General features: G+C 43.6%; 1 protein-coding gene across 10 annotated transcripts in view; it reads left to right on the forward strand.

Moving 5' to 3' along the window:
* Positions 1 to 26,430, forward strand: part of BRSK2 (BR serine/threonine kinase 2) — a 499,877-nt gene that overhangs the window by 219,514 nt on the left and 253,933 nt on the right. For all 10 annotated transcript variants that reach the window (XM_084630023.1, XM_084630021.1, XM_084630022.1 and 7 more), the window contains exon 2: positions 12,137 to 12,231. In XM_084630023.1, coding sequence (XP_084486149.1) covers positions 12,137 to 12,231 — 95 coding nt within the window. The remainder of the gene's footprint in view (positions 1 to 12,136; positions 12,232 to 26,430) is intronic.

Here is a 26,430-nt window from a genome sequence, read left to right on the forward strand (position 1 = left end):
AAAAATCACCCAAAGTAACTTTTCTATATCTCAAAAATGTCACACTTGTAAAGGCTGATCTCTCTGGACAATTTTACGTAAGAAGAGGTGTCAGGTCCCTTAGGGAAGCTGGTAATCATCCTCCTGTTTCCAGCTCTATAGAGCCACAAGGTATTAGCCATTAAAGTGATGACATTTTTAGGTATGGAAAAAAACAGTCACTTGTGCAAGATTGAATCTTGGCAATTCTAGGCCTCAGGAAGGGGTAATTTGGGGGGAGGGGGGAAAATCCAGCTGTTGGAAGTTGCTCATGGCTTCAGAATGCTAAATCCAAGTGGAGTCAGATTAATGGGTAAAGGGCATGTGAAGTGATCAAAGGTTCATGGTAAATAAATGTATCATATGACTTTGCAATATATTATGTGGTTCCTCAGTACGTCACATGGCTGTCACTTCTGTGTATGTGCTATACTTTCATTTTTATTTATTGTATGTATTTATTTAGTGTGAAAGTGACTACAGACTATAAGTCCCTTTTAAAAGAGGTGGGATTTGAGGAGGGATGCTGCAGTCACTGGTGGCTAAATATGGTCTAAATAAGGGTTTGGGGGCCGAACTTTAGGCCTTTCTTTAAAAAAAAAGAGCTCAGCCTAGAAACTTTGATAGGGTTCTCTTTTAGATTGCAACCTCTTTGTCCTGGGACCCTGAGATAACGTAATATTACATCTGTGTGTGATGACATTGAATCATGAGGTTTCAGCCTTATGCTTGATGCATATAATAAATATTATACTCTTAAATTGCCCAGCTAGTTGTGGTTGGAAAGATGAGGGCCCTTGAAAATTTGAGATGGGAAATAGATAATTTTCAGACCTTGTTTGCAGTGTACCTGGGCACATCCATTACTGGCAGCTTTTTGCTCTCTAGGAACTTGGGATCCTGAGACTGAAGATGGGAAATGGATGATGATCAAGCACTTCTCTTATTTTTTCAAACTCATCCCACCCTAAAGCCCAGGCTTTCCCTCTGTGCTGCAATTGAACCTGGAAGGCTGGTGAAATTGACAATGAGATGAACTTGTTAGATAATTACCTGTGAAGGTTCCCTACACTGATTACATAAACCCCACTGGTTGGGGAAATCCTTTTAAAGGAATATCTGCTAATGGACTAAAACACCTGCATATATTATTACAGGCTACTGGGATGCTGAAGGGTTCCCAGCTTGCTCCTACCAGGTAAACCTGGTGCATCTCACCTCTTTGTCCCAAGCATGGCCCTTAAATTGTCCGTTCAACTAAGCTGCAGCTAATATGATGGGTAGTACTGAGTTACGTTGAGCGCTAGATGTAATCATCCACACAGACCAACAGTAAGCCTCAGTCTCCTGGACACACCTACTCCCTTATGCTCAAGAGCACAGGGTAAAAAGGGACAAAGTGTGGATGGAAGATAGGTGAGTCTGGAAAGACACATTAATCATAATCATACAAATAAGACAAATAGCTGAGTTCTCTCTTCTTTGGCCAGGTCTCCTGCCAGTAACTGGGGGACCACACTGTGGTGTTCTCAACAGATGTTTGCGCCAAAGCCCACTGACAGCAGGGGGAGGCTTTCCATTGACATGAGTGGGTGCTGGATCAGGCCTAGATTTAGGATCTGGATCCCCGGTCCATGCTAACCATGCTAGAACAACTATTTTTCTGCATATAAAAGCCGGGGCTGGCATTAGGGGGTAGCAAGAATGGCAATTGCCTGGACCCCATGCCAGAGGGGGCCCCGTGAAGCTAAGCTACTCAGGCTTCAGCGCTGGGTGGCAGGGCAATCGGCCCTGTGCTTCAGCCCCATGCGGTGGGGCTTTGGCTTTCTGCCCTGGGCCCCAGCAAGTCTAATACCAGCCGTGCTTGACAGCCCCCCTGAAACCTGCTTGTGGCCCCGGGCCCCTGGTTGACAACCACTGTGTTAGAACATCAATCCTCCTCAGTGGATCACTAGACCAAGGTAGGACAACATGGCTCATTACCCAGATGCTACCTAATTACACTGACATGTTTTTTAAAAGTTATCTTATGAGGGATAGACAGTCAGGGCTCTTCTGTACCTCGTACCACTTTCCCTTGTGCTTGAGAATAGCTGCCCTCTGGCACCTACTGGTAATGGATTAATGAGCTCTGAAGGTGGACTTTGATCTCAAGGAGGTTTCCTCAAGGAGGAGCACAGATTCTCAGCTTCTGGGGCTGGCAGATTGGGGTCAGAGGCAGAATTTTCCCAGGGCTCATCCAGAGCTGTGAAGAAGGCAGTTTTCACTATTGCAGCCATGAAGAGCTCTGTAATGTTGTTATATCTGTTTAATTAAAAAATGAAGCCACTGTCCTCTCCTCTAGTCCATGAGGAGCTTTGCCTGGGTGTTTTCACACGTGTCTTCTGGAGCTGCCACCTGTGCCTCTCCAGTGGCAGCAAAGTGTAGTTCCCCAAGTGTTTTGTGAGGGAATGGAGAGCTGCTCTGAGATAAAAGCCCAGCTGGTAGGAAGTCACGAGCTGTTGAAAAATCCCAAGAAACTTCAACTTGTTTAGGTTGGCTTTTTTTTCCCTCCACCTGGTGAAACAAAAGCATTTTAATAATGGTGGCACCAATGTTTCCATTGAGGTTTCGGCTCTGGTTTCCCAGGGGAGACTTTGGACATGTGCATGTGTGTAGTAAGTCGAGGAAGGCAGCATGTCAAAGGAACGCCTCAGTCGCGTTCTCTACTCCGTGCAGCTGACACAAAGAGTTTGCAAGAAGTACTGCTATGCAAAATATTGTAAGCAAGAGACCAAGATAAAAATCACTCGAGCTGATCTCAGTTCTGTGTCTTGATCCTGCATTGCTCGGAGGATGATTCCACCATCATCTCCACGGCACACAGTGTGAAACCTAGCACTGGTGAACTAATGTGTGTTCTCCCCGCCCACCCCCGGCTCTGAGCCCTAAGAGAGTGAATCCAGGCTGTCGTGATTTGATGTATGCCTCCCCATTGTGTTCTGAGCCAGGAAGTGAGAATCCTGGCACTGATGAGCTGCTCCCTCCATGCTCATGCTGAAAATTTGAACGCTGGCTTTACTTCTACTGTAATTACAGTTTATTCAATTTAGAAGCAGTTATTGCACAGGCTCCTTAGAACAGCCTTCCAGCCCTGGAATCTTTGTAGAACAGCTCATGGTCAAATTACTTCATTACAGGGCACGGTACCTCCATCCACATCTGTTTAGATTTATAGATTAAACCACCACACCCCCACTTCCAGTTATAAACTGACACCATATAATTTGTATGTCACTTGATATAAGACTGTGTTTATTTTAAAGACAATAATTAGAGATAACAATTGCTATAGAAAAATAAACATCTGCTCAATGAGGGGACCGAGTAATTAAGACAATTATTGATTTCCATAAGCAAGATGCTCTGACACAAACTTATTGCAAATGCAGCTATGAAAGTAGGAAACGTACTGTGAAGAACCATAAAGTTACGGACCAGAAAAACGTGGTGAATGAAATAGGAGCTTGTCAAGGTTCCTCCCCCACTCTGAACTCTAGGGTACGGATGTGGGGACCTGCATGAAAAATCTCCTAAGCTTATCTTTACCAGCTTAGGTCAAAACTTCCCCAAAGTACAAAATATTCCACCCGTTGTCCTTGGACTGGCCGCTACCACCACCAAACTAATACTGGTTACTGGGGAAGAGCTGTTTGGACGCGTCTTTCCCCCCAAAATACTTCCCAAAACCTTGCACCTCACTTCCTGGACAAGGTTTGGTAAAAAGCCTCACCAATTTGCCTAGGTGACTACAGACCCAGACCCTTGGATCTTAAGAACAATGAACAATCCTCCCAACACTTGCACCCCCCCTTTCCTGGGAAATGTTGGATAAAAAGCCTCACCAATTTGCATAGGTGACCACAGACCCAAACCCTTGGATCTGAGAACAATGAAAAAGCATTCAGTTTTCTTACAAGAAGACTTTTAATAAAAATAGGAGTAAATAGAAATAAAGAAATCCCCCCTGTAAAATCAGGACGGTAGATATCTTACAGGGTAATTAGATTCAAAAACATAGAGAACCCCTCTAGGCAAAACCTTAAGTTACAAAAAAGATACACAGACAGAAATAGTTATTCTATTCAGCACAATTCTTTTCTCAGCCATTTAAAGAAATCATAATCTAACACATACCTAGCTAGATTACTTACTAAAAGTTCTAAGACTCCATTCCTGGTCTATCCCCGACAAAGACTATAGACAGACCCACAGACCCTTTGTTTCTCTCCCTCCTCCCAGCTTTTGAAAGTATCTTGTCTCCTCATTGGTCATTTTGGTCAGGTGCCAGCGAGGTTACCTTTAGCTTGTTAACCCTTTACAGGTGAGAGGAGCTTTTCCCTGGCCAGGAGGGATTTCAAAGGGGTTTACCCTTCCCTTTATATTTATGACAGAGCTGCTAACAAGAAATGAAATAGATATTTCTTTTCAGAATTGTATTTTAGATGCAGTTTTGCTAGTAATAATACTTAGAATTTACACAGGGCTTTAGATTTTTTTCAAAGTTCTTCATAAGGATTAATCAATTAATCCCCCTAAAATCCTTGCAAGGTAGGTAAGTAAGTATTATCCTTATTTTACAGCTGTGGAAATTGAGTCGCTGAGGGCCAAATTCTAATCCCTGTTACATCAGTGTAAATCCTGCGTGACTCCATTGAAGTCAGTGTTGCCATCTGGTGTAACTGAGTTGATTTAACCCCAAAGATATTTGTTGTGAGGGGTAGAAATCTCACATTTTATAAACATTTTCCCCAGCTTCTTCTGTGTGTGAATAGTTTTGTTTGCTGCTTTTAGGACTTCATTGTCAGAAGTGCTCTGTTTTGGGGCATGCAGATCTGTGTAAATACCTGTGTGTGTACTTTTTAGTCAGGAACATCTGATAGGATTTACAAACGCAAATCCCAGTTTATATGAGTATGTAAATTCTGTCATTTATATGCACAGGTTTTAGTGCTGAAAAGTGCATACACAGGTGATTACACACATACACATGCAGACTTTCAGAGCCATATTGAGGCCCCTGTGAAAATAGGACTAACTGGGGTATGACTAATGTAGTTTTTGCTCTAGTTTTAACTCAGACTAATTCATTGCCAGTGCTAGGCTGAGCCCTGAGGTAAACCACAAACATCTGTGTCCTGGAGTATCTAGATTAGCATTTGCAATTAGTTTATTAATTTATTAAATTAAAACAAGAGCAATATCTTTAGTCTGGACAGACTCCTAAGTGATAATTCAAATGAGCAGGATACTATTGTCTGGAATGTAGCCAGGGCCCCTTAGTCCATTCATCTGTTCTGATTCGTGATTCTCTTCCCTCATTCTCATCCCACATGCCCAGGATGTACAAGCTAGGTATAAGGTACAAGACAGGGCCTCTCTGGCTGCTGCCTTTGCTGACTAGGCAGGGCAGTGAGCAGACCCACTGTTCTGGCAATCCTAGTGTCAGCATTTCCTGATTTTCATTATCTACAGCAATTTGAATGATTGTTTTTAACCCTTGAGTCCCTTTTTCCAGTCTTTGGGTTTCTCCAAAGCAGAGAATGGTAACTGAGCCAGATTTTGTGTGAGCTTTGAGATACTGATAGATGTCCCATATGGATTTGAGCAAGACCACCAGTGCTTCTCGCTATGGAATAGCATGGAGCCTCTCAACATTCAAATAACTCTTTCTAAAGTAGACGCCAGAGCATTTAATAATGACCAGAACTTTTTATTTCTATTGCTCCTTTCTGGACACATTGCACAAATCTGAAGGTTCTTACTGATATGTTACTCAGACAAAACTCCCATTGAAGTCAGGCAGAATTTTGCCTGAGTAAGAACTGAGTATTGACATGCTGGTTTTGGTCAGTTATGTCTAAGTTTTGCCATTGCTTTTGGTGGGGTTGGAATTTGACTCTGTTTCCAGCAGCCATGAAGTGCTCAACCCTGTGGCCATAAGTAGCTCTTGGGCTTTGGCGTTTCATTTAGAGTTTCCAGGAACTTTAAAGTTGCTTATGTGTTGCTTCTCTGAATATACTATACAGCATTTGTGCCGATTCATATGCCAGAAATTATCTAGCACAAAAAAGCATTTTATCCACTTAGTTGCCACTAGAGAGATGGTTACTGGCAGTTAATAATAAACTTGTTAATTTTAAGAATGCTTGCACTTAAAGTATTATATGGCCATATTTTAAAGTGTCCCTTTCTTCTCCACTAACTTGGTACTGGATATAATGGCACTGATCTAAATAAACCAAACTGTCCAAAAGCTCTGAAAAAATTAAATGATATTAAAAACAAATATGCACATATGGAGTCTTTGCTGATATAAATGGGCGCATCTTTATTGACTTCGGGGAAGCTATGCTCATCATTAGCTGATTATCTCGACCAAAGATTTAAAAGGTGCAATAATGCCCTGTATAGGCTGAGACATTTCCCAACAATTAGAAAAAACATTAAAAACAAATTGGGCAGACAGGTCACCGAGCGGGCTTCTAAAACAGCTCCCAGAATTGGCTCCTAAATGGGGATTGCTCTTTGGTCCCCCATGCTCACAGCAATTTAGATTCCCAGAAATGGACAGTATGCAGTGTTCATTTTATAGGCCATCTTTTTGAATCAAATTATTTAAAATCTTTTCAGCAGTTCAAGACCCAGTCGTCTTCCTATTACAGGCAATTATCAGTATTTACAAATATAACATTGATTCATTTTCTGTTCGCAGAAATCTGAACACATCTCCCCTAATTAGTAGGGCATAATTTAACTAAATTGCTATTTATGTTTATAATGCACTCATTTACATAATAGTTTTTCAAAAAATCAGAACCATGAAACACACATGAAATTTCCTATAACACTGGAAGAACGGGAGAACACATGTGCATCAACACAGAATGTACCATAAATACAATATTTAAAGGACAACGTTACTTCTTGATTCATGATCTTTACTTGAACCCTTCCCAAAAGATAATCTGTCTTCTGTTGGCATCCTCAGGAGAGGCCAAGGTTTGGATAGGACTGAAAAAATAACTGCCCTATTACTCCTGGAGTGTCTCTCACAGTAGACAGAAATAGGGCTAATGGCCCCAGAAAGACCCTGTGCTTTTCTCTGGTTCACTAGCTCCTAGGTTAACACATTACACAGGGGTCCTTATTTTCCACTGCCTTGCACCTTGTGTCATCATTTACACTTGTGCAAAAATCATCATTCTGAACTGGTGAGGGTTTATACTCACTTTGTACTGATATAAATCACTATGCAAGGTGCACAAATCTGAAGGTTCTTACTGATATGTTACTCAGACAAAACTCCCATTGAAGTCAGGCTATCAGGCCTAAGTTGTCCTTAAATCCTGCTCTGGATTGAACAGCAAGGGACAGCTGACTACACTAAATCCCATACAGATGGGTTTGTGTACACTGAAAAAGAAAGTGTGTTCTTAATTCGGGTTAGCTAACTCAGGTTAGAATAGCAGAGAAGACATAGCATCTCAGCTTTTAACTCCGGTTAGCAGCTCAAGTTCACCCCTAGGCTTACGATTTAACCATAGGTTTGTCAGTAGGACACTATAGCATTAGGACGTGAAGGGCAAAGATATTTCCGCTCACTCTTCTTTTCTCATGTCAGCCTTTCCCTTGTATCATTGGTGGGTTTCCTTCTTTCTGTTTGGTGGAAAACAGCAATGTGCTCTTATGAATTTTCAGTTTCTGGCTTTTAATTATAAATGAAAAGGTGATGATAGCTCTCCTCACTCCCTTCCTTTTCCCCCAACCTGAAATTAGAGTGCTTCATTCCTAGTGAAGCTGAGGCCCAAGGAAGACTGACAAATTGTCAACTGTCTGCATATCATATCCTCATCTGTAGCAGCCCATTTTGTAGACCCTGGATGTTGATACACATGGGGTACCCTGGGATAGAAAGTGGAAGTCCCTTTGGCAGTGAGAAAGGAGGGAGCAAAGTATGGAGGTGGGATGTTCAGATGAATTGTTATGTAAACTTTTTATTTGCATTTGCTTGATTCCCAGTGATCTCTGCCTGCAGGGGCTCTAAAATAAAACACTGATCACTAGTCTACACTGAGGGTTTCTGCCCCTGGTATAGCTGCACTGGCTCAAACCCTAAAGGTAGACTGGCAAAGGCATCATTTGCACAGGTGCACCTTGCCTCTGTTTAAATCCTGGATAAGCTGAGCCAGTGCAAATTACAGCATACTGTTACCTTAGGGATTGCACTGGTGGAGCTACACCAGTGGCTGGCCAGAATGTATGGACCGCTTTGCACCTCCAGAAGTGTTGTACAAACAGATTTTTAATTAATGAACTTCTTTAACTCAGAGGCCTAAGAGCTAGCTAATTTTACTGTAGAATAAGAACCGAACAGGAACCGATCCAGGGCTTTTATAACAACACCTCTGCCATGCCCTATTAGGAAGGCTGGAACCCTGGATCCTCTGCTCTATCACTTCAGCTACAGGAGTAACTCCTTTAGTTGATTTGCATTATTAGGTTCTTATCCCCTAGACTAGCCACTAGAAGGAAACATAACACACCTAGCACATTACACACTCTGTGTGGCAGAAGAAGCTCATCCTAAACATCTGAAGCGCACAGGTGTTCAAATTCCCTTACAATCCACCTCTGTTTAACAACTCCTCACTATGGGTTATCAGGAAGGATAGCAGCCGGGACTTTTCAGCTCCAAAGCCTTTACTGCTTGAACTAAAAGAGCAACTTGCTTAACTACTAGCAGTAGTAGGCTCTTATCCTTTACGTGGATTAGCCACTAACAGGCCACACACACACACAAAGTGTCTCTTGCTCGTAGCCATCATGTGACATTGGCAAGCAAAAATCCAAAGGAAAGGTTTAATTTTTCTTTTTCAAATATACACAGTTAAGCGAATTTGGGGCTGGAGAAAGGTGCTGGATTGAGAGCCCTTGAGAATGTCGTCCTCTCTCTACCTGCACGTCAGGCACAAGACAAGCAGCACTAGGGCAACCTTCCTTTATTTGTATTTTTTAAATTTGGCTTGGAGGGAGAGAGAAATTCCAGTGATCTCAAATATGTAAGGCCTAATTCTGTTCTCTGTTACGCCAATGTAAATCTTGAGAAATTCCTTGAAGTTAGTGAAGTTAACCCATTGTAGAACCAGTGTGAAAGTACAATCAGGCTCATTGTCTGGTTTCTACAAGGCATGTAGTGTTTCTCAGTGTTTAACATTTATTAATGAGGTAGACACAATGGTTAAGCTTGAGCTTTTGACGTTGTCTGACAAGTTCGTGGCCAGGGAGAGGCACTGGACAATGAGACACTGATGAGTGGCGTTCTGATATATATTTCTCCCCTTTCAGGGAGTCCCTTGCACCCACCCACCCATCCCCAGTCTGTATACTGCTTGTCAGTTACACACAGGGACCAACACTCAAAGAAGAAATGGAGGTGACTTACCTGTAACTGGAACTTCTTGAGATGCGTGGTTCCTATTTGTACCTTCCGCTCTGCTTTGGATCTTACCTGATTTGTGGTAAGAGGAGGAAATGGAGAGGTGTCGGCTTGCACTATCTCTTATGCCCTCTGTCTGGAGCACAAAGAGAGCAACTGTGCACATGTGGGCCAACAGACACTGCTTACTAAGAATCTCCAGACTTGGATGTGTGGCACACGTTTACCCATGTGTGGGATAAAGATAGGGAACTCACATCTCCAAGACTTTCCAGTTACACATTAGTAGTCTCCACCTCATCCTTAATTGTTAACACATTTGAATTCAGATCCTGCAATCTAAGGTACCAGCAATTCAATATAGTACCTTAGGGGAGAACACTACTGCTTCAGGTTAGTCTTTTGTCACCTTCACTGTCCTCTCGCAGGCGGCGTTCTGCATGGTGCAACCATGTAGTGCTGTACCATTGCAACAGTGGGGCTGCTGGGAATCCAGCTACGAAGAATACAACTGGAAGTTAAGCCAGAGTATTTTAGTATGGGGCAAGGGGGGAAGAGTTAAGGCTGATGCAAACGTGATGCACTTCTTCTTTTTGTAAAAGACATTCAGAGCTCTGCCTCACGTCGGAGGCCAGGGGAAAGCGATGGACAAAGAGTAAATCTGTGCATAGCCACAAGTGATTAGTGCCAAGGAGTCGCTGTCCAGTCAGAGGAGTGGAGCCAAGGAGGAGCAGCAATGGTAGCATTGCACTGCTGTGAGAGCTGTGCACCAGCAATGCCGTTAATTTATTGAGTAGACTGAATTTAGATGCGGGCACGTGGTCCGGTCCTAGAACAGCTGGGTGCAGGGAGTTGCCCAAGGCAGCGGGCAGGCTGTTGCTGGACCTAACTTCAAATGGGTTTGTCATTGCTGAGCTCTTCGTTTCTATGACTTGTTTATGCTATGGCTGAAGAGTAAAAGTGCTTTGTGCCGTGCCGGCACTTGACCAGCTGAGTTTGAACACGGGTTGTGTGGTGTGCGAAGAGAAAGTTCCAACAAACCTGGCACACAGTGCAGAAGAGGGAGGGAGCTAGAAAGGCGGGTGGGATTCATTTCCTGGGCATAAATAAGGGTATTTTCACAGTTTCCAAAGGATGGTTTACAGTGATGTAAAAAGTAGGCATACATCTGAGGACAAACCATTGGATTTAGTGGTAGAACCCCCATTCACTCCACTGGGGCCAGATCTTTCTGAGACACAGGTTAATATGAGTCCATCTGGATGTGTGGTTTGCCATGTGAAAAGGCCTCCCAATGTTCGTTGTCTCTCAAGGATCCAAATCCACTATATTCAGCTTATAAGTAAAAAAGATGGGTTTTTTCCTCCTCACTCTAAACCCCAGTCTGGGCTCTGAGAATTAAGCAGGATTTTTTCCATTTTGTGCAGTGCCATTGGTTGCACAGGTCTCACTGATTCAAACTTAATAGACAGTTCTGTTGATGATGCACAAGAAGTAATAGAATCCAACAGACTCTCCTGCAGCTGTGTTGGCTCTGCAGTGCTGATGGGAGTAAAAAGCGGCAAAAACTTATTTTAGTCACTAAAGGCAAGCAGATCTGACTGAATACACACAGGAAGTAGATCTGTTGAGTAAGAAGGTGTCATTTTTATGTTGCTACCCTTCAGAGCAGAACCGTACTTTATGGAAGGGAAGTTGAAAGGTAAAGGGACAGATGCTAGTTTAACACTAGTGTAAATTGAGCGATCTCATTGGAGTTACTCCAGATTTACACTATTGTAAATGAGAGAAGAATTTGACCTATAGTCTGTAATAGCTATTGATATCCCTAGTGCCAGTTACTGGTTGGTTTTATTTTTATTCGTTTAGGTTTGTCTCTGTCCCAAATGTTGTGGTATCATCTAGATAAATGGTCGGAGAAGGATTCCCTCATTCTGTTGCATGTATGACCATATAACTGCCCTGAAAATTATTTTGGGACAGGAAACCATCAGTGGGTTTCAACATTGCATCAGAACATGTTGATGCTTTTGCATGCTGTGATAACATTGCATCATGATGTCCATTTGTCCGGCAGGAGAGACTGAAATAGAAAGATGACAGCCCCATTAATTGTGGCAGCACTGGGAGAATTTGGAAGTGATCTTAGGCCAGGTCTGCACTATGGAATTTTGCCAGCACAGCTCCATTAATCAGTGGAGTGAAGAGGTATGATCCCCGATGGATATAGCTGTGCTGGCAAAAGCCCCCTCTGTAGACACAGTTATATGGGAAGAGCTGCTCTTGAGCCAGTATAGCTCATTTGTCTTAGTGGGGGCCAGAATAAGCAATACTGTCAAAAGCTCAGTTTTACTGGTATAAGCTACGTCTGCATTAGAAGTGCTTTGCCAGTATAACACTGATATAGCTGTACTCTCAAAGCGTTCCTAGTGTAGACATGGGTTAAGTCCTAGTGCTGCAGGATCTTCTGCAGTTTATTCATTATTCACAGGGGTTTTTTTTCCTGGGAGTAAGAAGGACTAATGGAAAAACATTTGCATATAAATAGCCAAACTGCCATGTAAGATGCTACCAGCAAAGAGCTTAACAGGGGATGTCTCTAACCATCTTTCTCTCTCTATCTCTCTGTTTCTCCTACAGGGCTTGTGAAGTTGGGGGTTCACTGTGTAACATGTCAAAAGGTCGCGATAAAAATTGTCAACAGAGAGAAGCTCAGCGAGTCGGTGCTAATGAAGGTAATTTTCTAATGGGAGATTTGAGGGGGGGGAAGCATAGTTCTTGGCTCTGTGGCTTCTGTTCCAAGCAAAATTAATATCTTTAATTATGTTTAACAAACATCCCTGTCAGTTCTAGGACTGTGCTGTGCATAATAATAATAATAATTCAGGGGTGGGGGCGGCTGGAATTAAAGAGAAGGAGTATGCATGTGCTTTAATTAAGAGCAAAATTAACGGCCAGCCTCAGTGCTGTTACTGCTGGGCTATGGCAGATGCATGTGTTGGGGTTCTAAGTTCCACCAGATGGTGTGTGATGCCTGTTACTCTTGGAGATTGGTGAGGACATCTATTCTGTTATGTGCGTGTTCTTGCTGCTGTTCTGTGGTATGGTTTCATTCTGCTCTTTGATCTAATGCACCAGAACCTCGTCTGGTGTAAACTGGTATAGTTCCATTGATATCATTGGAGCCATGACATTTTAAACCATATAAGGATCTAGCCCAATGAGTTTAATTACCAGGAGAACCTGCTGTTTTGTTTGTCTGATTTGATGAACAGCAGGGCCAAATACAGCCCTGACATGAGTGGAATCAACAGAATTGCACTGTTTAAGACAGCAGTGAATTTGGCCAATGTATGGGCAGTTTGCAGCCCATTGTTGACCACATATGGCACACTCCACATTAGTGGAAGACACAAGTCTTTTCACTATTGTCACTGTGAGGAGTTTCGTTGTGTGTGCGCTTATGTATAGTAGCTATTTTCCAGTACTAGTAGGTACAACAACCTCACTGGGAATGGAAGGAAAATTGGGGATTGAAAGAACACCCTGCTAATTTTAGGTCCAAACTTTAGATTTAACAGAAAAAGGGGGTCAGCATTTCTTCAAGTGAATGGAAATATTTTCAGCCTTTGTTTTTTGGAATTTCAGTGATATATTTTCCTCAACCACCTTCAGCACTGGGAACTCAAATGGCCATGTGCTAGTCCACAAAATCCAGGAACTGAAATAGACTGGCAACAAAACTAGAACTTAAAGGGCAACTGCCCAGTCTAGTTTCGTTTTCTAAGGGGAGTAAAATGAAAAAGTAAATAAACTGCATACCTGGCAAACATTAAACTAGACTTTTAATACTTTGATTAATTAGTAACACAGATAAGGAATTTATTTAACATGATTTTTATGTTAATTGTGAGACCCTTTTAATGTGCAGTGTCTTATATCAAAGATGTTATTTGTCTCATTGATATTTCATTGAGGGGGGGCAAAGCAGAACTTCTAGCATTGCAAAGTGATCCCTTTGTTTTGAGCTGATTCACTGTTGTGTTACTCCAGTTATGTGTAAAACTGGAGTAATGCATTGGTGGCCCTTGTTTCCAGGGATAAGTGCTGAAGAGTGTCACATTCCCTGTGCAATTCTGCAAAATTCTTCTCTGCAGGACACCATGTATTGTGATTTCCTGCTGAACCTTTCACATCACTGCCCACAAAACTTTCTCTTACTAGGGCTCTCCACTGCATACTCAATAGGCTGCGATAGCATATGGAAGTGGAGTGGGTATCTCATTTATTACATAAATGTAGTGACCAAATGTCTTTCCAGGATTGCTCTATGTCTGACAGTCAGAGACGAGGCTTTGGTTCTCTTAAATTAAGTTGGGGAGGACTATTAGCTATTTTAATCCTCAGTTCTTCAGGAGAAGAACTGAGGAGACATGAATTCAGTTACTCCCAATTCATACTACAACATCACAATACAGCTGCTGCCAGCCAGCTGGCTGAGAGCCTACAGGGCAGAGTCAGCAGCTACAGGGAAGAAGCCCAAGGTGGGGTCAGATAGTGTGTGGCTATATGCTGCCAGTCCCATCCTGCAAATGCTCCCTCTGGCTCCTCAGTCCCAATGGCAGGCCGTAGCTCTCTCTGCCAATGGGCCACTCACCTCAGTCAGTGGATCCAAATGTTGCATTCTCCACAGTCACTCTCCCAAACCAGGGCCCAGATCCATGGAACCTTCCTTAGTCTACCTCTGAAATGGATTTGATAAACATTTCCACCTGCAGTATTGAGGATGCAGAACTGTGGCCATTTACCCTAGAGCATAAGGAAGAAGTCTGCCCTTCAGCATCTAAAATAAGCACCAGTGGCCCACACAGCATGCAGCTCTCTCCTGCAGAGGACTGCCATTGTTGTTCTGTCTGTATCTGCTTCTTAGAGCTTTTCTCTCTCCAGTATTTTTTCAGCTAGCCCTTTTTTCTGTGTGTGTTTTGTACATTCAGGGAACTGGCCCTTCTCCCCACAGCTGCTCCTCATCTGAACTTTGCAGAATTGAGAGGCATTTGGTAAAGTGCTTTCTAATCATAGCGTAATACTATCAATATTTCTGGAGAGAATAATTTGGAATTGAAGCAGCTGGTCTCAATTAACAGAACTGCCGCTGTGGAGATGACACAAGAGCAGGCGTGGTGCAGCATGAAGCTGCAGTAAATGTATAATGTGAGCCCCATTAAAGGGACTGGATTGTAGGTAGACTGCTAAGCAGATGTGTATGGGTTGTCTGTGGAGTAGGCACTTGGTGTTCTTACACTTTCATGTTGTGCATAAATCCGAGAGTCGTGCTTCTTGCATAGGTCCACCTCTGTCATGGTTGGAACATTGATTTTAGGTTGAAGCAACAACAATGTGTAACGTCTTAGACCCGTACAAAAGACAGAGGGCCTGATTTTGACTTCACTCCACTTTTGCACTGGTGTAACCGATTTGAGCTGGATCATCCATCTACATGTTTGGTAGCATCCATTGATATGTGGACACAGTGGGCCAGATTCTTCTCTCATTTACCCTCGTGCAAATTAGAAGTAACTCTGTTGAAGTCAATGGCGTTATGGCAGTTTTCTCCAGATGGGGACCTGGCTCATTAACTTCAATGGAGTTACTTCTTATTTGTCAGCAAGAGGAGAACTTGGCCCAGAGAGTCCAATGTCCATAAATCAGTAGCCATTACTGACAATACAAATTTGCAACCTGTGGATTTGATTTTCAATGCCAACAGGGGAATTGAGCCACACAACCCCCACTGAAATTAACGTGAGTTGTGTGACTAAACTGCCTAGTCAGTTTTGAACATCTCAGCCTGTGTGTTGCATGTTAAGTTTATATCCTCTAGAGCTGAGTTACTCTATGAGCTGCTCATTCACAGTCCTCCAAACATGGTGGGGAGATGGAGTTTGTGGCATCCTGTCGCTTTAAATCTAAAAAAGACCTTGTGAACTCCATAGCTAGCATTCTGGATTCTACAGCACTCTGTGTGGTGCTGCAGATTGGAAGTTCTGCACCAGCATCATTTGCACTTTAAAAAGGAGGATTTTAATGAATTAAAAATGAAAATGGTAGTACAGGATAGTAGCCCTTGTGTTATTTACTATAATATTAAATTCCATTTCATTTATGCTATCCTCGTATTTTCAGGTTTTGAATTTGCGGCAAACTTGTCTACTGTCAGTGCCTCACTGCATCATGTCAGTTGTCAGAGGTGATGCTGGAGCTTTCGGCAGATGGATTGGGAGCAGTTGTGGCTTTTGGCACCTACGGAGGTGTGGAAAGGATTTAGGGATTGTGAGATAGACAGAAAAGTAGGAGATTTCTGCTAAAAATAATCAGCAGTGAGGTTCGTTCACAGTGGTGACAGGTTATTATTTTTTTTATTTCAGAGTTAATACCCCCTTTGAGATTAATGTGATCATGTCACCCCTCTCAGAGCTACTGTTTCAGCCTATCTGCAGATTCAGGCATGAGCTTATACTTTGTTCGTGCGTCCAAGATTTTCTACCTGACCATAAGAAACATAGTTATGTTTATTTAAATGGACGTTTAGATTCTGGAGCACAATTTCTCAGCAGGCGGTCAATTCTACAGCAAGTTCTGCAGCAGTGGACTCACAGAACACATGGGGCCCTGAATAACTGCAGCAAGGGGTGCTAGTAATATTATAAAGAATTGGCCTTGTAGCTGATTGGCTAAATTGCAGCTTTAAGTCACTGCCACAGGCTGGTGAATGCATCCTGTCAGCATGTTATCCTGAAGCTTGAGCTGAATCTTTATATATCCCTCCAGAGAAAGAGATGTGTAACAGGAGTATAGGAAAGACTCACAGGACATGATTTCCACTTGTGTTACAGCCTCTTTTCACTACCCTGGCAATTGAAGGGTAGTCTAAATGAGCTGGAAAGTGGGCATAATTTTCTGCTACAGTGATGTGAAGTGGTCTTAGTGCAATGGAGAATTCAGGATGTGGTATTTATCCATGAGTAATGAAACTTAAAAGCAAATCATGGTTCTTTGTTCAGTGATCATTATTTTGAATTGTAGCTCAAACCACCGTTATTAAACCTAGGGCACGGGTATTGGATTTCCACAGTTAGAGCGAGAGCTTACCAACGGTAGTATTACCCATTCCCACAAGGGGACTCTCAGAAGAACAGGAAGTAAGCTATGCATCCTGCTTCTGATAACTTCCCAAATTGTATAGGAAGGAGCCCTTCTGGGTTTAAGCAGTTAGTTGGGACAGTGTGTGGGTGTCACAGGGAACCCTCTCTCTGATATAGCTGAGGTGTATTTGGAAAGTTTCTGTAAGTCACCTGAAACACTGCCAGAATATGCACAGCTGCTTTTTGTTTGTTTGTTTCAATGTGTTTTTGGTGAGCCGTCACGTGAAATGTTTTTCCTGGAAAGGCTGTGCTTGTGGCACCAAGAGGAAGGTAAGAGGTGAGTGGGAAAGAGACGGTGGCCTTTGATTAGTTGCCTAGACACACAGGGATCCTGAGAAAACCACAGGCAGGCACAGGCTTGACAACAGAGAATTGACCTACATTTGCCTTTCTTTGTGTGCATGTGTCCTTTATTTATTTTACATCTTGCCTTGTGTGTTGGCTTTTAATGGAGGCTAGTATCTCAGGGGAGTGGACCCCCTTCATCATTTTCCCTGTAATGTCACACATCTAGGAGCAAAGAATGTGGCCATGCTTATAAGATAGGGGGCTCTATCCTGGGAAGCAGTGACCCTCTGAAAAAGTCTTGGGGGGCCCTGGTGAATAATCAGCTGAACATGAGCTCTGAGTGTGATGCTGTGACCAAAAGGACTCCTGCAATCCCTGGATGTATAAACCAGGGAACTTCAAGTAGGAGTAGGGAGGTTATATTACCTCTGTATATGACACTGTTGCCACTTTTACTGGCATACTATGTCCAGTTCTCGTTACCACAATTCAAGAAGGATTTTGAAAAACTGGAGAGGGTTTAGAGAAGAGCCACCACAGAAAAGCTCTCCTCAGGAAGAGACTGAATAAATACATTGCCCTGGCAACATGCCCTAAAGGTCAGTCCTGTCAGTCCAAGGCAGGGAAGGGAATTCCAGAACCCATAGTCTTCTCTTGGAATGCCTAGCTTCCAAACATGTTAATCTTTGGACTATCAGCTTGACTGTACTAGCTGACCACATGGCTAAGTTGGGGTCTGATCCAAAGCCCATTCAAGGCAATGGAAGTGTCCTGATTGACTTTGATGGGCTTTGGATAAGGCTGTGAGAATACAAAGAAGCATTTGGTCGCAAAGGTACACCGAAAGAGAACCTGTTTATGACTTTTCTAGGTTTTTTTTCCGTTCTGGCATTCAGTTTTGAAAGCTTGCTTTTGATAAAATCCTCATAAATGACGAGGTGATAAGGGACATTTTGTGTGGGTTCAAGACAAGTGTGTCTCATCAACAGACCCAACCAAAACCTATAGCAGGAGTTCAAAAAAACTTCAGGGGGAAGCTAATCTCTTTCTCTCTCTGTTTTAGGGCATATCTATACAATCCTGTAGTCTGAACTGTGGGGCAGTGTAGACATGTCCTTAGAGCTAAACAATGCCATTAGGGCCAAATTCAACCCCAGTATAAGAAGGTCAATATTCAGTGGAGTCACATCCTCTTACACAAGGGCTGAATTAGACCCAGTTGAGGGCAGGGGGAGTTCAGATGGACTCTCCATTAGCATAAATTTGCTCCAGTTGCAGTCAGCTGGAGTTTTACCATTTGTAGCCGGGGGTGGGACTCTGAGGTGGCACCAAGCATTCTCTCAGGGTTTGGCTGGCTGGTTCCTGCTCACCTGCTTCAGTCTAACTGATCTCCACATGTGGAGTGGGGAAGAAATTTTCTCCTAGGTCACATTGGCAATGACCTTACAGGTTTTTCACCTTCCTCTGCAGCGTGTGGGTTCAAGTCACTTGCCAAAGTATATCTCATTTAATCATTTCCCTGCCATTGCGGGGGCCTTAAGCACTGGTGCATCTCAATCCCTCCTATTCTCTGCCTATGGTACATAATACTCTAGTCACCTGTGGGCTGCAGTGCTTTGGTCTCATTTTGGTTGTTGGTTTAGTGTGCAGGTGCTGGGTTGTGTCGGTGGCCTGTGATACCCAGGAGGGCAGACTAGATGATCTGATGGTCCCTTCCAGCCTTAAACTCGATGACTGTATGTCTGCCGTGGAAGCGAAGTTAGGCCACTTCTGAAAATCTCACCCAGTAGGTACAGATTACCAGAGAAACAGAAAATCCGTTTATTTTTCCAATGTACTGTGTTCAGATGAACCTAGGACACTGGGACACAAGAGACCTGGAACATTTGTGTGTTCAAAATAATAAGTATGAGAGAAAATAATATTTCCTTATATTAAAAAAAAAAAAAAAGCCTTAAGGAAAAAGAGGTTTTTGAAAAAAAAAACCCCACCAAACCTGTCAGAGTTCCTGATTTAGAAAAACTGCACTGGCTGGCTTGTATTGCTTACTGTTCTCATGATTGACAGATTGATTTTAAGTTTAGGAGGGTTGGCTGTACAGTAAGCAGGTCTAATGGTCAGGGCCTGCTGCTCCAGTCTCTCTTTTAGATGAGTGTGTCCTGAGTCCCTTGAATGGAGTTCAGCTGGGTCTGCTTCCTTGTCAATAACCCCCTAGTGCTGCCCATCCCAGGAATCTGAGATGGGTAGGGGGACCTGGACCCTCCTGCGCCACTTGATGCCAGCCCAGGGCCCTGAAAGTGTGAAACTGTAGGATGGCCTATATTCAGGCCACCTCCTGTTCACCTTAAAATCATAGAAGATTAGGGTTGGAAGAGACCTCAGGAGGTCATCTCGTCCAACCCCCTGCTCAAAACTGGACCAACACCAACTAAATCATCCCAGCCAGGGCTTTGTCAAGCTAGGACTTAAAAACCTCTAAGGAGGGAGATTCCACCATCTCCCTAGGTAACCCATTCCAGTGCTTCACCACCCTCCTCGTGAAATAGTGTTTCCGAATATCCAAGCTAGACCTCCCCCACTGCAACTTGAGACCATTGCTCCTTGTTCTGTCATCTACCACCACTGAGAACAGTCTAGATCCATCCTCTTTGGACCGCCCCTTCAGGTAGTTGAAGGCTGCTATCAAAGCCCCCTTCACTCTTCTCTTCTGCAGACTAAACAAACCCAGTTCCCTCAGCCTCTCCTCGTAAGTCATGTGCCCCGGCCCCCTGATCATTTTTGTTGCCCTCCGCTGGACTCTCTCCAATTTGTCCACATCCCTTCTGTAGTGGGGGGCCCAAAACTGGACGCAATACTCCAGGTGTGGCCTCACCACTGCCGAATAGGGGGGAATAATCATTTCCCTTGATCTGCTAGCAATGCTCCTACTAATGCAGCCCAATATGCTGTAGCCTTCTTGGCAACAAGGGCACACTGCTGACCCATATCCAGCTTCTCATCCACTGTAATCCCCAGGTCCTTTTCTGCAGAACTGCTGCTTAGCCAGTCGGTCCCCAGCCTGTAGCGGTGCATGGGATTCTTCTGTCCTAAGTGCAGGACTCTGCATATGTCCTCATTGAACCTCATCAGATTTCTTTTGGCCCAATCCTCCAATTTGTCTAGATCACTGTGAACCCTATCCCCCAGCTTATCTACCTCTCCCACCCTTCTTCTTGGTCACTTACAACCACACCCAGTGCCTCAGTTTGGAGTATGGCTACTGTTTAGTTATAGTCCTTTGTTTCAAACCCCACAGTAGAGCCCTGTGCAGGACTATTTTTTTAATCCCACTCCTAGCCCAGCCCACAATACCCACGCCCACCTGCTCCCGCATTGTGTCTTCCATTTTTATCCCACTTCTGCCTGCAAAAACCTTAGATCCTGCCAGTCCTGCAAGAGAGACAGATTCCCTCATGCTACTAAAACATAAAAAGTTGGTTAATATATTATATATATAAATGGAATTCAGACACAAGTTTTACAACTAAAAGAATACAACAAATTTTGCTTAAACCATGTAAAATACTTTAACTCCTGTTATAATAGACATCAAATCTTTCTATCCCTCGCTTAAATTTAAGTATTAAAACCTTATTTTTTTTAAAAAAAGAAAAACGTATTTTACATTGCTAAACACCATTTATGGCAAACTGCTGTCAGGTGTATATCACACGGAATGTCAAAACAAATTGCACCACCATTTTGCTTAAAAGGTGCAGATTTTTTTTCAGGATTATAAAATAAGTTGCTTTAAAAAACCTGGACTTTTTTTTAAACCACTTAAACATCGTTTTTAGAACTTTGAAACCTATCATTCAAGTTATTTATATGTCAGGATTGTTATTGCTTTTTGAAAAACATCTAACAGAAACACTGCTCACAGCACTAGCTTTTTGATAGTTGGAGCCTCTGTTTAAAATGTATTTCTAAGTGAATGATAATAAGGTCAATTTAAACAGCAGGTGTAGCTAAACTTGCATTTTGTTTAAACTTGCATAAACCCACAAATTACTGCAGTCTGGGGGGTTTTTGCCCACCTAATCCAGCCCACAACAGAGTACATTTTACCCGCTCTCGCTATTATGGCAGTGGGTCCTGTGGGACCCGCAGGATCCCTATCCCGCTGCAGAGCTCTACCCCAGAGTCTCAGGGCTGATGGAAGTGATCCTCTGGTGCCCCTCACAGGTTCTCCCTACCTCTTGGCTGATGCCTAAAAAAAAGCAGAGGGGGGGGCCTCACAACCAGATCGCCTCACTAAGCGCTCCTTTTCCTACTGTTGCAGGGCAGTGTTCCTTCAGAAGCTGACTTCTCTCCTCCCGCTTGTCTGCGCTGCTGGGCTGGAGCTCTCTTTGCACAGCTCTTTTCCCCAGGAGCATGCTTCGCAGTGCCTGAGGCACAGAGCTTTCCCGGCCCAGTACTGCTCCTGCCCCAGCCTTTCCCCTGCTTCGGCCCTGGTGTGGGGTTCGGAAACATTATCACAATAAGGTTGTCATGTTGGTGAAGAAAGAGAACCACCCAGAAGACTTTTATATCCTTGGAAAGATCCTGATTAAACAGGAAAATTAAATAAAATCCTCCCCCCAAAACACACGCAAACTCTCTCACATTCACATTTACAAGGGCAGGCTCTTTCATGTTGTGGAGTGTGCGTGCACACTCTCAGATTTATATGAAGATCGCTTCCACATTGCTGTATGCACGCACACAAACACACTCCAGCTCACTTTAACACCAGCGGTGTCTTGCAGGTTGCGGAGTGCACTTGTGTGCATACACACAATCGCACACAAACCCTCTTTTTGGTTCATCTTCAGTTTAGAGAATTACAACTGGTTTGTCTTCTTTTACCTCGGGAGGCGAGCGGACTAGAAGCGTGTGCATGCCTGTGTGTGTGTTTGACAGTGTATAGGTGGTGAATAAACTGTCGGAATGATTGGCACTCATCAAGGAGCTCGAGTTCACAAACACACATGCAGCCCTCCCCCCCCCCCCCCGCGACCCTAGTTCGTATTCCAGTAACAACCCATTTAGCGCAGCACAACTTCATAAGTGATATTCTGTCTTCTAAGTTCAAAGAAACAAAAAGCACCTTGCTGTATGGAAAACATGAGGAAATAAAAGGGTTATTTTCCCTGGCTTCCTCCTGCCACAGGGAGTTTGGGACTAGGTATCTGTTACTGAATGTATAATGGAGAATGTTTTGTTTTAATCTGGAGCTGGCGAGTGGCACTGAAAGCTCACTCACTTGTCATCTGTTGGAGCAGTTAAAGAAGTTGGATAATTGTGTTTTCCTACGGAGAAGAATCGCTCTCCTCCTCCTCTTTCCACCACACCCACAACTCAGCACAGTTTGAGTTATTCTTTAGGAGGGGAATTAAACAAGAATCAAGAGCACAGGCTGTACCTGTCAGAAGAACAAACCTGTCAACAATACATGGTGCCTTTCGCTCTCTAAATTTAGAGTGATCAATTGACGCATTTAGGCAAGTTATAGCAATAATTGGACCTATTTTTTCTCCTACTTTTAGTTCCACAAATTGACATAACAGCAGTCTGGCTCAAACATCTATGGTACCAATTGCAAACACACACACAATCTACCGCCTTCAGGCATTACTCAGGGTCCTGCAATTATGTGTGCTACACGGCCCTGATCCACAACCTACTGAAGTCACCAGGAGCCTTTTTATTCATTTCAGTGGGCTTTGGATCAGGCCCATAATGACTGGGTAGACAAATAGAACCTCTCCATGTGGTTGGGTCTCAGAAGTCAAGGTTCAGACAGTCTGTATACCTTTAGCTAAGCCCAGCTTTCTATTTTATATCATCTATGTCTTCACACACTCTAACACCCTGACCCGGTGAGAGCGCTGTAAAAGCCACTTTTTTATCCATTCCTTTTGACTGCCTCCATCATATTCCCACCAAATGTCTGGCCCAGGGAGTAAGAAACCAAAGCTAGGCTTCAGACTGGTTTCTCTAATCTCCAATCAGACTACAACAGGCCGAGGAATAAGCCTGCTCCATGCCTGCAGCTACTGCATAAAGGAATGTACTATAAAGGACTGGATTCTGGTTGAGTCCTAGCAATGCACCATCTTCGCAGCACTGATCACCTGCACAGACACCCTGTGTGAATGTGACCCCTCTCTCCCTGATGGAAATGCTTTATAGATTGTATATATGAATCACTCCCTTACCACTGAGATTTAGAAGAAAGGTAGTGGCCATTCTGTAACAGCACCGGGTTTTTAAATTTTGAAATGGGAAGGTTCAGAGTATATTCTCCACGGGGCTTAAATTCTCATTGAGTATTTCCTGAAGCCCCCTCCAGGGCTCGGGGCTTCAGCCCTGTGGAGGACATTGGTGCTCAGGGTTTCAGCCCCACAGGGGGTATTGGGGCTCGGGGCTACAGCCCCACGAGGTGTGCCAGGGCTCAGGGCTTCTGCCCCAGAAGTTTGAAAATATTTACCGGAGCTCCACTCCAGACAGCTCCTGCTTAATTTAAGCCCTGATTCTCCAGCCGGAACTACAGTAGGAAATTTTAGGGAGGCCAAATTCTTATGTAAAGCACCATGAGGTTGGTAATAAACACAAGGGGTCAGGACGTCAGTTTTGCATCTCATCAGAAAGATAGACTAGTTTGTCACGTCCTTGCCTTGTTCCCAATTTTTCTACCCAGCGTTAGTGAAAACAAAGTCCAGGGTGGATTTCACATGCAGGTAGTAAGCTGAGCACCGTGCTGACCAAAGAATCTAAATGTTAGCCATGGTTGCACCACAACTCCTGTTTGGCATTCCTCTCTGTGCTGGGGCAGAGCGAGTATCCATTTTGGCTTGATGTAATTTGTGTATCAAAGGCAACTCTTCTCTGCTTTCATGTCAGCCATGCCTCAAATCATAATGCTGGTATCTGTTCACAGCAAGTTTGTAAGAAGTTACAGGAGACTGGTGATGCCTCAGCATTGCAACAGAGCACACATGCTTCAGGAGCAGATTTCAAGAGGAAGCAAGGGCAATTCAGCATCAGCACAATAGGTTAATGCACATTTTTTCCCCCTCCACTTCAAAATCTTTTGCTGGTTTGTAAATGAAATTATTTTGGTGGTCTCAGTTTGTGGTGGTCCATATTGCACAGCCCAGAATCCTCACCGGCAGCCTTTGCCTGGGAGAGAACCAGGATGGGAATAGCAAGTGTTGCCTCTCAGATTAATAAAAAGAAAAGGAGTACTTGTGGCACCTTAGAGACTAACCAATTTATTTGAGCATAAGCTTTCGTGAGCTACAGCTCACTTCATCGGATGCATACTATGGAAAGTATAGAAGATCTTTTTATACACACAAAGCATGAAAAAATGGGTGTTTACCACTACAAAAGGTTTTCTCTCCCCCCACCCCTTTGTAGTGGTAAACACCCATTTTTTCATGCTTTGTGTGTATAAAAAGATCTTCTATACTTTCCACAGTATGCATCTGAGGAAGTCAGCTGTAGCTCACGAAAGCTTATGCTCAAATAAATTGGTTAGTCTCTAAGGTGCCACAAGTACTCCTTTTCTTTTTGTGAATACAGACTAACACGGCTGTTACTCTGAAACCTCTCAGATTAATGGCGCATTGGTCTTTAAGTAGGATGGACTGAGCACAGTCGCAGGCCCTGAGTTTTGAGTCCCAGCACAAGCATCACAATGTTGGTCCAGGCCCCATTAAGAACTATAATACATTCCTGCTTATCTGAGACAAGCCGTTGAAGCGAAGACTTTACTTTAGTCTTGTCTATGCTGGAAATTACACAGTTTATTTAGTTCGGGTATAAGCCATACCACTAAAAGAACTCTTCTGCCAGCATGGGCTGAGTCTTCACACTGCAACTGGCAAAGCTATGCCAGCAAAGCTTTTAAGCATAGACCAGACCTCAGTCTGTCTTTCCAGCACCTGGCCACAAAGAGCTGGCAAGAATTTGAGAAAAAGCTGGAAGGGCTCAATCCCGATTCAGTTAACAGTTAGGCCCAGAACCATCAGATGGAGCCGGATACAGCATACTTATCTCTTGCTTTGCCACGATTAGAGCGTGCTCATCTGTCTCTCTAATGGCAGATTTTTAGGAATTTGAGTACTTCCTCTTTGCTTCTGGGAACCACCAGATGCTAGGTCTGATCATGTCCCCCTGCCTCCTGGCACGTTGGAGAAGCTAAATCCACTGTGGATACAATATTGATATGTTGGTCTGTGCATGAAGCATGCTCACGTGGCAGTGATCTCTGACCATAGGCATTCTTCATGCAGATACTAGTGTCCTCAGCTACACTGCACACACTGCATTGCAGTGGGGACTAGAACTCATAACCTTCAGTTGCAAAAACACTGGCAGCACCCTCTTCCACTAAAGGAAAATATTTTTTACTTATCAGGACTAATGGGCTCACTTATTCTCTTTTTAGGCAAGCTACTAGATAGTGACATAACTATAGTCATATGTGGGCTGATTCTACCCTTAGAAGGCAGTGGTATCCATAATTAACCTGCCTGGTATATTAGGACACCTTGCATTCCTGACCTGTTTTCTGTTTAACACTTGATGGTAACCTGTGCCTCTGCATTGACGAGGCAGTGGCTCCATGCTGAGGGGTAACGATAGCATCAGCATACATCAATGAAACAGTCATGTTGGGTGGTATTCACCCTAAGTTCACACAGACCACTGGGAAGATGGAAAGGAGTTTAATCTTAAAGTTTGCCCCTTGTGCCAGTATCTCACTGTGTGATGTTTGTTCCATAGCCTCTCCAAGGGGTTCCCATGTGTTACCACAGACAGAGATGGAGATTTTCGGAAGTGACTCAAGATCTGTGGATGCACAACCTGAGACACCTTAAAGGGGACTGCTTTTTCAGAAGGCAGGTGCTTCAAATTTTCTGAAAAATTAGACCCTTTTAAAGTGTTTTAAGTTGGGTCCCCTAAATCACTGGTCACTTTTGAAAATTTAGGCCAAATATGCCAGGCTACATCAAGGTCACGCAGTGGTTTCATACTGAAATGCCTGTGGATTTTTCACCTTTCTGGAAAGTCCGGGCACCTCTAAAATGGGAAAGTCTTATCAGAAAGACATGGGATAGGTCTCCTCCTTCTATTTCTAACAGGTGCCACTTGCAGGCGCTTCTTTTAAAACACCTGGCGCACTAAAGATATGCTTCCCACATAACTCCAATTCTGTGCATTCAGCTAAAAAGCCAGCATGTCAATCCTGAATTTTTCCTGACTTCAGCTTTCCCACTGCTTCAACAGGCAGAAACATGCCCAGAACTGTCATCTGCTGGTTCCCCGCAGACAAGAGGACAGGCCCAAATGCCAAAAAAAGAGAACAGTAGGCTTCAGCAGTGGCAAAATTAATCAACAGGACAACGTGCCGAG

Source organism: Lepidochelys olivacea (genome assembly GCF_965140295.1).
Source record: "Lepidochelys olivacea isolate rLepOli2 genome assembly, chromosome: 6".
In the NCBI taxonomy this organism is placed as follows: domain Eukaryota; kingdom Metazoa; phylum Chordata; order Testudines; family Cheloniidae; genus Lepidochelys; species Lepidochelys olivacea.